Source organism: Aulonocara stuartgranti (assembly GCF_965226115.1).
Source record: "Aulonocara stuartgranti genome assembly, chromosome: 1".
Lineage (NCBI taxonomy): Eukaryota > Metazoa > Chordata > Actinopteri > Cichliformes > Cichlidae > Aulonocara > Aulonocara stuartgranti.
Genome location: NC_138939.1, coordinates 21010158 through 21023051, shown reverse-complemented (window position 1 = coordinate 21023051; position 12894 = coordinate 21010158). Strand labels below are relative to the sequence as shown.

Below are 12894 nucleotides of genomic sequence, written 5' to 3'. Positions count from 1 at the left end.
CACATCAAATGTCACTCTTAACTGCGATAAAGACACTGGCAGGAGAAAAGCACCACGGCACCTGGAATCAACAGCGAGCCGCTCAGTTAGGAGAGCTAATAACAGCGTGGCAGCGACAGCCACCGGAGTGATGTGCACAGACGTAATTAGGTTACCAGCAGCATGTGGTAGCCGGTGTTAGACTACTGCGCCTTTTGGGATCTTACCAACCTAATACACAGCTTTGGGAGAGGCTGTCATTGAGATGTCAGCGATAAAAGGAGGTGAGTTTTCATCATCAGGCAAAATGTGAAATATATGTCTATGTCTGACTGGGAAGTCTGTACTGCTTTGGGCCTTGTTTTGATAATGAACGAATACAGTTTAATAAGGTTAAAGAATAAAGAATAGAATAAAGTTTAAGTTCAATGCTTACACTTGGACACTGAAACAATTTTAATGATCACTTTTAATAAAAGACTGTAAAAATCTCCAGGAAGAGTTCAAACCATCTTCTTCATTGTATTGCATGTACAGTTTTTGAATAAGCTTTAGGTCAAACAGAGAAAAACACTGTCGTAAAATAATGCAAAAAGGAAAACATATCTGTACATCTACGCCCTCCTGCAACCCATTTCAAGTCACATACACTCACAAACTCCGATAACACTCTTCACAAGCACGACTAGACATCAGTGGTTACTCTACGACTCACATGCTGTGTACCGTCCTGCTATTGCTATCTCATACTATAAACATAGGCTGAAGAGCATCACAGCTTACAGTGAAATAATATGTACATGCTTTTAGAACATTTAAAACAAAACAAAGTATGAAAATGGGAGTCGTCTTGACGCAGAGACTTGAAAGATCAGGTCGTCTCCTCAGTTCTTTTTGTGGAGAAACTTCATTTTACTTCCTGGAAATAAAATACATGAATCTATTAAGCCGTGTAAAACGAAGCCACGAATATTCGGTATAAAAAAAAATCTGATTTCTGGCAAACATCCATGTTTAAGTTCTTATTGGTGAAGCCTATCACAGCTAGCTCGTGTCATGTGAGATATTTACAATAAAAAATAAAGTGAGAGTGAAACTGTGCAGAGGTTTGGTAAAAGCTGCTGTGTAGCTCTGCCTGTTCAGATGACATTAGCATATGCAGAATAAATATTTGATATTTCTGTTTATAACTTTCCAGCTCCTAAAATATGTCTGCTTCTGAACTCACCAAGGCCTCTGAGGAACTTGTTGACGCCACTCTGCTCTGTGTCTGGCAGCTCCTCCAAATATTGATCTACCCGCTGCTCAAACAGACCTGTCAACACAACAGCAGAGATTTTTCTTTTTTAAAAAAAGGAAAAGGAAGGGTAAAGAACGAGAATATGAAACATCAATACTTCAGGGAGCTGCTTTGATTCAGTGAGAAAGCATGCTGTTGAAAAACTTTCAGCCACTAGAGGTCAGTGTAAGTGCAATGCTTTCTTCTGCACAGAGAGCACTAGGAATGCAGGGGTGGAAATGCACAAAGAAAAGCAAACAGCTTTCTCATGAAATGTTTTAAGGAAGAAAGAGCATTCATAGACCCAGCTGACACTCAGAGAACAGCAGTCTACCTTTAGCTCGTGTCTTTCTGAGCTCCCGGTCTTGGATGAACCCTGCAAACATCTGAGACTCCATGAAGACTCCCAGGAAACGTCGGATGCTCTTCGATGCCACTGATTTGCGGAAGGCCTCTCTTTGGAAAATGCGCTCCCCACGCTCATTCTGAGTGATAAACAGGGAGTAATGTCCAATAGTCTCCAGGAAGAAGCGGATGAACGCCTCCGACACCAGGCTGTTCAGCGAGTTATACTCTGTGGGGGATAAAAACGAAGGCGTTAATCGATAAAATAGGCCCACAGCTTTTGTTAAACCTTGAAGTTCAAGAATTTTGCTGTGCTTGCAAAGTAAAGTTGTCGAATAAAGACCAAACCTCAGTCATGTTAACGACAAAATTGAGACATAACAATAATGATGTGACAGCTTTGTGCTTATCCTATGTCAGAAGATGTCAAGTGAAGCACAATGACACTGCAGGAAAAACCTGAAATCCTGCCCATCAGAGCACCCAGAGCTACAACTGTCATTCAAGGCTAGTTTACCACAGGTCAATATTTTTTACTTATTTCTTTTCTTGATTACTCGTGTTGTTATTGTTTTTTATTACTTTCCACTAATATTAGCACAAGAAAGCTAATTGTTGTAGTTGTAGTTTCATTTTCCCCTTCACCTACAGTCCAATGAGGCTATACTGTGGGTTGCACAAGTGTATTGGCTTTCTGGACTAGTGAGAACTGGTTATGAGTGGCACTTGGCACATGTAACATAACCACACAGAGTGTTAGCTGTTGGTCTTGGAGGGGAATTTGGAAAGCAGAGATAAGACTGTCTGAAGTAGCCTTAAAAAAACACAAATGATTTGGCCTTATTATGTCAAAATTCTCTTTGTTTCTGTGCCGTAAAGCATGTTGTGACAGCCCATTACAGGTAAGCCATTCATGATTCCTTGATAAAAGCCTCATTTCCACACCAGGAGTCAAAACCTGGCCTCCTGGGTGAAAACCGGGAATCCTGACTGCGAGGGCACATGGGAGCTACACATAGAGACATTGACACATTAGAAACAACTGCACTTATGCTCCAGTCAGCTTGAAATGTACACTACTACCACCAGAAACAGCATTAGCTCATCTCAAAGATGAGCCTTTCATGACTCACTGTCAGCAGAACAGAAGACGTCATTTCCCAGCCAGTTTCACAGACTTGTAGACCGCGCTCCCTGTCGCCCTAATTAACAAGAAGAACATCTGCCGCGTTAAACCGAGAGATGTTCAGTCGCTTATTCACCTTCGTCTGACTCGCTGTCAGAGTCCTGAGTGATGATGTCATTCCTCTGCTCCAGCGCTTGCTCGAGAGCTGCTTGAAGTTTCCGCGGCAACAGCGATGCCTCGTCATCCATCTACAGACAGTTGAAAGTGCTGCAGTTACTACAGATGAACAACAGTGGCGTGGAGACGATGCTCTGCAACCTTTTACGAGCATGACTGTCTAATTTTTGGAATAAGAAATGTTTCGATCTTCCTACTCGACCTGATACAGTCAGGGTTTTTTTTGGTTTGTTTGTTTTTGTCCCTTACTCATGATAGCTCTTATCTGCTAACTTGAGTTAGTTACTGCTGTGTACGCACATTATTGAGACATTTTGCTGTGACAGATGTTTCACCACAATTACATGTTGCCACAGAAAACCAGGATACCCAGGAATGATCTCTGCGGTTCCTCTTAGTTTTTTTTCTCTATTTCTTTACTGTTGTCCTGCTTTCTGCATTCCTCTCTGTCTTCCTGTTTGCCTAGGAAGGTATGTTCTATGTCTCTCTTTCCGTCACTTCCTGTGTTATTTTGTTGCTTTTTTTCTTCCTAATGTGGCTATAGTTTTACTTCCTGCCTTTGTTCTTTTCACACCCTCATTGTTGTCAGATGTAGTTCACCTATGCATTATTGGCTTTTTTCTTGGGACAGATCACCTCTGTGTGCTTCATTACTTCATCTAGTCATTACATTCCTATCCTGAGTTTTGAACTTTTATTATAATTATTAAATTTTTCTGAGTTAAGTCACAATTAAAGCTGCTTTTACTTATTAATATATTGTTCCAGAAATAAGAAATGCCAATTAATGTTTTTGAGCAAACGACTGAACAACATGTAGGGTGTTAAAGGAAATTTGCCATTATCTTTACATTACCACTTGGGGCACAGTGGTCACTGCTCATGCTAATGCTAATGGTTTTCTTTTTAAATGCCATTAGACCAACCTGTCTAATGAAGCGGTCAGTTCCCAGGTCGACCATTAAAGCCTAAAAAAGAGAAAAGGAGGATATCATTATTTGATTAGCACACATGAGAACTCTTTGATGAATTATTTAACTTTAAAGTCCACTGTACATAAAATGGTCAAAGCTACATGCTACAGCACAATGTTAGATGTAAACGTACTTTGGACAAATGTCGCAATGAATGAATCACAAACTGGAAGAGTGACAGAAACAGGTTTCTGGTATCGCGAACAACTCGTTATTGGGTCAGTCTTAACTCTGATTAACATGGTCGCTTCTCAGTTTGATACATTAATGTGGCCCACGCTGGGGAAAAACTGGGTGTAGTAACACTTTTGTAACAAACTAATGGCCATTTCATTTCACGCGGCTTCTACTGCCAAAATATTTATTTTATACGAAAGAAAGAATCAGATGGAGAGCACAGATGCCATCCGTCCATCCACATTGAGCCATGTGTGATACAGACCAGTGTAGTAAAGTCTTGCCACACTTCACTTCACCAATATTCTGTTTTGTAGAAAGACTTGGTCTAAAACCTGTAACCATTATTTTTACTGATCAACTAATTTACCCCGGCTGGGTAAATTCATCATTTGGACGTCACCTGGCTCGTTCCCTAGTATAATAAAAACGGAGACAGAAAGAGAAACAGCCACAGTTGCCAGGTCATAATGGAATTACTGTCAATCTGTACTGTTTTAACATGTCATCCAAACATGTCATTCAAATCCCTTACATTCAGGACTCTACGCAGCAACATTTACACATCGCTGACATCAACATGAAAATTGAAAAATTCATGGTCTAAATACAATGTACTCACCTCTTCTACAGGCAGCTCTTTGAGTTTAGGCATCGAGCTGGAGAGCAGCCCCACCAGGAACGGAGTGGGACAGCAGACGATATCCAGCATGGACCCTGGCAGCACCGGGATAAAGGTGTGTTGCCAGGAGAAGGGGTAGAGGAGCGCCACCACAGCATGCATGCAGCTGGACAGGGTGCTGATGATGGGAGACAAAGAGGAAGGCAAACACATCAATCATGTTTAACCAGATTAATTCAGACAAGCTTGAAACAGGGAGTATAAAACGCTGAAAGGGTTGTGCAGTCAAGCATTTACTCAAAAAGCACCACCTGCTGTGGTCATGCTAAGTTGAACGTTATATTCTTCTTTAAAATGCAATGTTTGGAAAATCATTACTACTAAATCACTAACTGGGGCCACATTCCAAACTATTGGAGCACAGCCGATGTATTTCCATCACTACACTCCAATTCTCCAAGTTAAATGACTATTTGATCCTCTTTTCCCTGAAACTGTTGCCTTTAAATGAGCCATAACAGTACAGCTAAGTATTCGGACTCTTTGTTCTTCCTGCAGCTCTTCTAAGGTGCAGCCAGATCCAACAGACTGTTCTTGAGCTTCCACAAATACACTTGTTTTTCTTTTCTTTCCCCCCAAAGTTTTTACGTTATCAGAGCTTATTATCACAGCTTCTGGAAAAATTAATGCCTTAATTTATTGCACTTCCACTTCTCGCGCCAACAGTTAACACCATTTACTATAGACCACAACGAGGAACCGTAACCCCACAAACTGCATTATTTTGAGATTGCCCCACTCTGTCTGCAGGGGTGGCGTGACTCTGACATGTTGCTATGGTTAAGCTGGGGTCTTGTTGACGCAATAACAAAACGCAGAAGCTCGGTTTAACTTCGACAGCTGTGGTATAACATGAAGCTCACAAATAGCAGCACGTCTTTCTCACGATCCGTCGCTTGTTGACAGTGGCTGACCCCGCCCCCCCTCCAGACTCCCCTCAGTCTTCTACATACTGTCCAGTCCATGTACACAAAGAGAGTGAAAATAAACTGTGGGTCCAATCTCTCTCTCTCTCTCTCTCTCTCTCTCTCTCTCACACACACACACACACACACACACACACACACACACACACACACACACAAACCACTAAATCAGTATAGCTCAAGACCGAGACCAGTGATCAAACATGGTATATGACGCACGTTATCTGAGATATATACATTTCATCAACAGCAGTACAGCAAACAAAAATTCCTCCCTTTTATGTGACCTATGTCTGTTTCAGCGCAGAGAAACTTTACTGAGCAATATACAGAGAAAACTGACAAACTCCCACAGCTTTTTTTTCCACAATATCCATTCCAGCTACATGTCTGCCAGAGATTTTTTTTCTGAACTTCCCATGAGTCAAATTGACAAGATTAAAATGTTTTCTAGACAGGGTAAAATAAAATTACATCAGAGAAACCCAAAGGCTACAATAACCACAGCATTCAACCTTTCTTTTTTTTTTTTTTTACATTTCACTCACAACATGAAGCACTTGCAGCTTTGCTTTGGCCAGTCTGATTTCCATTTGCCTGAGGTGGGCTTGATAATTCCTAACAGATCCCGTCTCCTGGGTTTGACGAGTTCCAACAGGGAGTGATGGGGCACAGATCTCCGAAAACCTTCGCCACAGGCTACACACAGCCCTGCACACCACTGATACCAAAAAGGATCAATTACACTCATTCCCCGACCGCATACTCCTGGGAGAAAATGAACTTGCAACGAAAACACTCCGCACTACCAGAGGTTGCCACTCAACTCTGGAGAACGAGTGGGACATTCCCGTTTGATCTAGACCAAAGCTTCAGGCATACGCAGGTCATAAAATAAGAAGAAAAAAATGCTTTTTGGCCTCCATATACATTGATTGGTAAAGAATAGTAGAATGTAAAAAATAAAACAGTTTGAGTTAAACAGTAAAGCCATATTTTTTCCTTGGTACAGTGTAGATAAGTACAGAAGCTGGATTTTAGCCACTCAAAATTGGTGGTACCAGATAAGATTATAGGCCTTTATATGGCTTTTTTAGCTATGACATCAACATTGCCACAAAGTCGGTCAGTGCCACTTTATTCTAAATATGAAATTCCACTGAATTCAATTTCATTTATGTAGCACCAAATCACAGAAAGTCATGTCAAGGTAACACCTTTCAGTAATAGAGAGAAAACAAACAACCCTCTTTGAGCAACCACTTGTTAATAGTGGGAAGGAAAAACCCCTTATAACAGGAAAAAACCTCAGTCATCTGCTGTGACCGGTTGGGGTTGAGGGGAGGAAGATCAGGAAGAGGAGGAAATCTTTTTAAAACAACTGAATGAATTAAAATTCTTTGGTTTGTGACCATCAGAAGTATAAAACTAGCAGTACTTCTGTCTCAGATGTACTTTCTGTACTTTCTAGTGCTAATTAGGAAATTTAACCCTACAAATCAAAATGAAGTAACTGACAAATAATCCAAGTCGGAGGTGGAGAAAACTGCAGTTCTTGGAGTGTCCACTTGAGACAAGTCGTCACAGACGCTTGTGGTAAAATTTCCAACTAAACTGCATTCTTAAGCAATTTTACAGCTTTGTACAAAAATATTTTTGGTCTCTGTGGATAGTTTCCCCCTTCATAACAACTGTACTGCATTTGGACTTTGTTAAAGTTAACAGTCCAGCCTATTTGAATCATACTCTGACGATATAGCTCTAGCACTCCTGCTAGGCTTCGCTCACAAATTTGAGTCACTGAACTGGACTTCTTGCCCGTGTTTGTGTTGCAGGTGCCTTTTGGACCATTTTGAATTAAATATCATGACTAATACTACTATGTGTTCATTCCAGATCATTCAAGAAGTTTAGTGCTTCAGTTTTGAGGAGTAAAATTGTAGTATTTTATTTATCTGTTAACGCTAACTAGTAAGTACCCGTGTCTTAGCATTGCATCTCTAAAGTTTATAGATGTAGCTTTCTAAGGCCTCGGACAGTGAGTGACTGCTAGAGGCTGCTGGCTGAGTCTAGGTGAAACTGGTTACAAAGAGCATGGTGTGCCAAAAACCTCCTTGTGGTAGATTTGGTTGCAAACAATTTGCCTTGACCACCCTCAGGACACTAACCGTTTCTGTTTTGCGTAACACTATTCAGTTTAACTCTTGCTTGAAAATAGTTTCCAAGTGTTTGCGGACAATTTGGCATCTACCATGCAAACTGCAATAAGGGCAGTCTGCTAGTGACCGAGGTAACTGCAAGGAGGTTTTTCACTAAAGTACCATGGCCCTCTCTGCGATTCCCAGAAACCTTCAGAAACCACTCACCAACCAGTGACAGAATACACACTTCACTGGTTGCTAGGCAAACCGACCACTCTGTAGGCCTGTGTAAAAGGGGGTCTATTTTACCGTGACACACTTGTTTTTTCTGTCGTGACTGATCGTTACCATATGGTGGTTACCCAGTCTCTAGGCCTGTGTGACTGAGGCCTAACCATGCTTGCTAGCTTGCTTTGCTGATAACTTCCACCCTTTATTAAAGTCCAAAAGCACGTGGGTGACATCACAGTAGGCATGTCCAGCTTTTATATGCAGCCTATGTACAAAGTAAGAAGGCATAGGTTAGCATTTAGCATTATTGAGAACATGTTAGAAATTACATGAGTTACCCTAACGTAGATACAAGAGGACAAAAAAAATCGGTTTTTGCCATTCAATGACACCCAAAGCAACAAAGTGTGTGTCAATAAACTTGCTGACGTAAACATATGTAAATATACATGAATTTCCATAGTTTAATAGACTACGTGCACGTTAGCACATGCTACTTCCGGTGCGGAAACCCCTGTGGGGAGCTTTGTTTCCGGTGTCCTATTCGCACCCTGTTTACTGTCCAAAACAAGTTAAGCAAGTGAATGAATCAAGCGGCGATTTACATTTCTATAGATGTCTTGGGCATTTACCCAATATATCTGTAAATGATGTTCATCGACTTGTCGATATTTTTTCCCCCGCGCCTCAGAGCAAAAGAGAAAAGGGATTCAAATGTTATATTTCTCAGTATCTGTAAATACCGGTCCCTCGTTTATCGCGGGTGTTATGTTCTAAAAATAACCAGCGATAGGTGAAATCAAGTAGCCAATTTTATTTTTTGACGGTGCAAAACGTTTCGTGGACATCGTGGACATACAGTACTGCTGTAATTTTGAAGGTAAGTCACAACATACCCTTCGTAAATACTAATGTATAGAAACCGTTACCAGCAATCGTTCAGCAATTTTTCATTTTTTGCTTTTTTTCACGGTTTGTTAACATGCTGTGTAGGTGTGTACTTCACTACCTGATATCGACATAATGGGAAACATCTGGCTTGACTATTCTTCACCTGTAGTTTGAATGCTGAACATTTGCCTGTTTAAATCATAAGAACTGTCACTATACAGAGATGTGCTTCTGAATGTGGACGATGTGTCTTCTGATTCTGTAATGCAGTTCTGCTTGTGTTGAGTGATGTAAATTGATCGATCTAAACTCTTTAAACGTCAAAATTGATCATTAGATTTTTTATGACACAACAGTGGTGAGTGTTTCCACCTTCTGCTCTTTGTAACTTAACGCGATCTTTCCGTTTTCGAGTTTTGGACATGATTTTGGAGTATGTCTTCGCAGTAGCGATTGACCGCAAAGTAAAGCTACTTGCTGATTGTTTTTAAATGTACTCTTAATTTGATCTGTTATTGTATATTTTACACATGTTTGTATGGGATATTGTATTTGTTTTAAATGTTATATACCTATGTGGTATGTGACTTTTGTTGCTATGATGCCAGGTCTCTCTTGGAAATGAGATTTTTAATCTCAATGAGATTTTTTACCTGGATAAATAAAGGATTAATAAAAAATACCGGAAATGTACAACCCCACATCCGGTCTCAAACCAGGAAGTTAGCATTTTCTTGTGCACAGGGTCTATACCTTTTTACTAATAAAAACTACACCACAGAAATTAATTTGACTCATTTAATTTGATGGAATACATCTATGTTTCAATTTATGATGCCACTCTCAAGAAAAGAAGAGAAAAAAAAGATCCCGAGAGTTCAACAGAGATAAAGTCTGTTCAGAGCTGTTGTGTGTTGAGGTTTGGGAGCTAATCCTCACATATTAGCTCTCATGGGTCTGCTGGGCCTGGTTTAATGTGTGTGACGATGAATTGGCAGATACTCCAGGAAACATGGGATCGGGAGGCTTAGTATGTGAAGCCCAGAAGAAGAGTAGGATAAACTTCAGTATTCAAGAAAAAGAGAGGCAAGGCTGTATCATCACATGCTTTGCAGCTCTGTGTTGTATCAACCAGTCTTAGGACGGTTTGGCAAGATGAATTCCACAGACAGGTCTGTAGAAGACCAAACCACAGCTGTCACTTGCCAGCTGATCCACAAAACCACTCCTCAGTGTTAGGCCTCCTTCAAAGCCCCTAATAACACCTAGAAGTCACACGAAGTCGCAACAGAGTACATGCAGAACTGTATAGCAAGGGAAAGCTCCCAGTGGTGTATTTTTATCCTTTTAGCAGAATGTTCTCTGCTTGCTCCTTTAGCCCCACAAATGGTTTTCCCTCACTTCCTGTGCACAAGGGTCTCCAGCCACGGTCTCAGTCAAACAGCACAAACTATTTTACACTGAGAAATGGCCCCCTGATGGAAAACTCCATACATGTTCTTATTAAAACCACAATAACATCCGAGTTTAATCAAGGCTGTCTGGAGAGCAAATGTAAGTGTGCAGGTGTCTTCCGTTACATATGCTCACCGATGTAAAAATCAGCTGGTCAGACTCATGTAATAGCCACATCTTTCTCCACTGAAACATTTCACATATTTACAGTGCGTTGATGAGTTGAATACCACATGGGAAAGCGTATGAGTTGCTAAAAGTGGTTTTGGCTTTGTACCAGCTCTGCAGAACATGCCAGAGAAAGCGTCTGAGAGCAACCGTGGACTAAATGAAACAAGCACGCTGCAGTACCTGCTGATTTGAAAATGCCTACAGCAACAGCAATAATTCTACCTGTCTGAGCGCTACAGTCACCACATTGATCATAATATTGCAGATCTGCAGCTGCAAAACATGTTGGCAAGCTCCACGGCTGCAGTTCACTTTCAGGCAATTTAGTGCAAAACCAAAAACACGACACCTCATACGTGATTTTTTAATATTTTTTTCAATCGTGTAGTTTTACTGTAAGAGGACACAGGAACGGCTCTATGCAGAAACACAAACAGCCTGCTGCACCACAGAAAAGTGAGCTTGATTAATTCACCATGGCTGTGAGAAAGGCTTTCAGCTATTGTTTTGTTTCCCTTCACAGTTCCCTCCTCTTTTCACTGTTTTCTCTAAAAGCCAGACTTCTCATATTTCATTAAATTCTTTTCTCTTCTTCGCTGCCCGCTCAATTACTCTTACGCAGCTCTTTCAGACATACACTGATAAGTGTATAAAGTGACAAATCAAATTAAAATGATACAAGTACGATTTGGAATTTGCCCTCATGTTTATTATCAGTGCATGGAGAGAAATTTGTGCCTGGTGTATCTAAAAACTGGCCATTAAAAAATTGCAGGTTTAATGTAATTTTTTCATTTGCACAAAAATGCATTGTTAGTTATTTTAATTAAATATATTTATGCGCAGCTGCACAGAATCATATTACCATATTATTAATATCTGTAATCTAATATACAGCAGGAGTATTTCTCTGCTTATGTTTAACAATAAATCCAGACATTTAATTTGGTAACCGTTCTCAGCTCTACCCTGAGGGCTGACAGTGACTGTTTACATAAGCCTGCAGGACTGACAAAATTCATTCAACATCTGCAGGTCACTTGAGTAAAGCAATTACAGAGCAGCACAGCTAATGCTGAGTGTCTGTGATTAGACATCCAACTAGTTTTTACAGGCATCAGAGGGTGAATGACTTTGTCTTTTCAGACTTTTGTGTAGAAGGAGCAAAATTTCTGGAAATAGCAGCAAAGCTCTCGGTTCATTTTTACAAGACTTGATTGAACGCAGCTATTGCCTAAAATAGCTTTTCCTCTCGGTTCCTTCGTGTCTTGGGTATACATTTGAGGGGAAAGAAACATATATCACGGTCTGCTATGGATTATGTGCCAGAGACGGAGAGGGTGTAGCTCTTTTATCACATGAGTCATTAAAGCTGCACAGAGATCATGTTTTAAAATTAAATAAAAAGACTGGAGCACTGCATATACACATGCATAAAACCATAGACATTAAACATGGACTGGTTTGAGCAGATCAAACATTAAGAGGAATCTGTCGAGAACGCTGCCTTATTAAACGTTGTGTATGTTATTTTTGTTTTGTGTAAGTTTTATGTCTCCTTTCTTTACATTTTAACTGACCTTCTGCTTCTCAGTTATTTAAATTTGGGAATAAATCTGAAGTGGGTATTATACTTCAGTTTATATTTCGGAGCTTTTAATAATTAGGTACAGTGTCATAAAAGTTTTTGCCCCCTTTCTGATTTCTTAGTTTTTTGCATTCTTGTTTGAGTTAAATTTCACTTGCCTTATCCAGGCTTGATAACTGAGAGATCCTTTAGGCAGCTAAAAGATCTCAAAAAGCAATAAATCAGACAAAAGGGATTTCCAACGAATCACAGTGAGAGCCATTATCCACAAATGGAGAAAACTTGGAACAGAGATGAACCTTCCCAGGAGTGGCTGTCCTACTGAAGTTAGTCCAAGAACGCATTGACGAGTCATCCTGGAGGTCACAAAAGAACCAGAGGAACATCTAAAGAACTGCAGGCCTCACTTGCTTCAGTTAAGGTCAGAGTTCATGATTCAACAATAAGAAAGAGACTGGACAAAAATGGCATCTATGAGAGAGTTCCCAGGTGAAAACCACTGCTGACCGAAAAGAACACAAAGACTTGTCTCAAAAAAAATCCTCTGGATCATCCTCGATGATCTTGAGTTGCATTACATCTGCTGTAAAACCAACAGCACTTGATAAAAAGATGATCATACCAACAGTCAAACATGGTGGTGGTAGTTTGATGGAGTCGCTTTCCTGCTTCAGGACCTGGACGACTTTCCATTATTAATGGAACCATGAATTCTGCGCTCTACCAGAAAATCCTGAAGCAGAATGTCCGGC

The 12894-nt window shown here is 40.4% G+C and overlaps 1 protein-coding gene across 2 annotated transcripts in view; it reads right to left on the bottom strand.

The window, feature by feature from the left end:
- Positions 1-430: 430 nt before the first annotated feature.
- The window catches only part of dennd2b (DENN domain containing 2B), a 55860-nt gene continuing 43396 nt past the window's right edge, over positions 431-12894 (bottom strand). For both annotated transcript variants that reach the window (XM_082540785.1, XM_082540784.1), the window contains exons 15-20: positions 4680-4857; positions 3833-3874; positions 2866-2977; positions 1593-1832; positions 1208-1294; positions 431-898 (exon numbers count right to left, since the gene is read on the bottom strand). In XM_082540785.1, coding sequence (XP_082396911.1) covers positions 864-898; positions 1208-1294; positions 1593-1832; positions 2866-2977; positions 3833-3874; positions 4680-4857 — 694 coding nt within the window. In that variant the 3' untranslated portion in view covers positions 431-863. The remainder of the gene's footprint in view (positions 899-1207; positions 1295-1592; positions 1833-2865; positions 2978-3832; positions 3875-4679; positions 4858-12894) is intronic.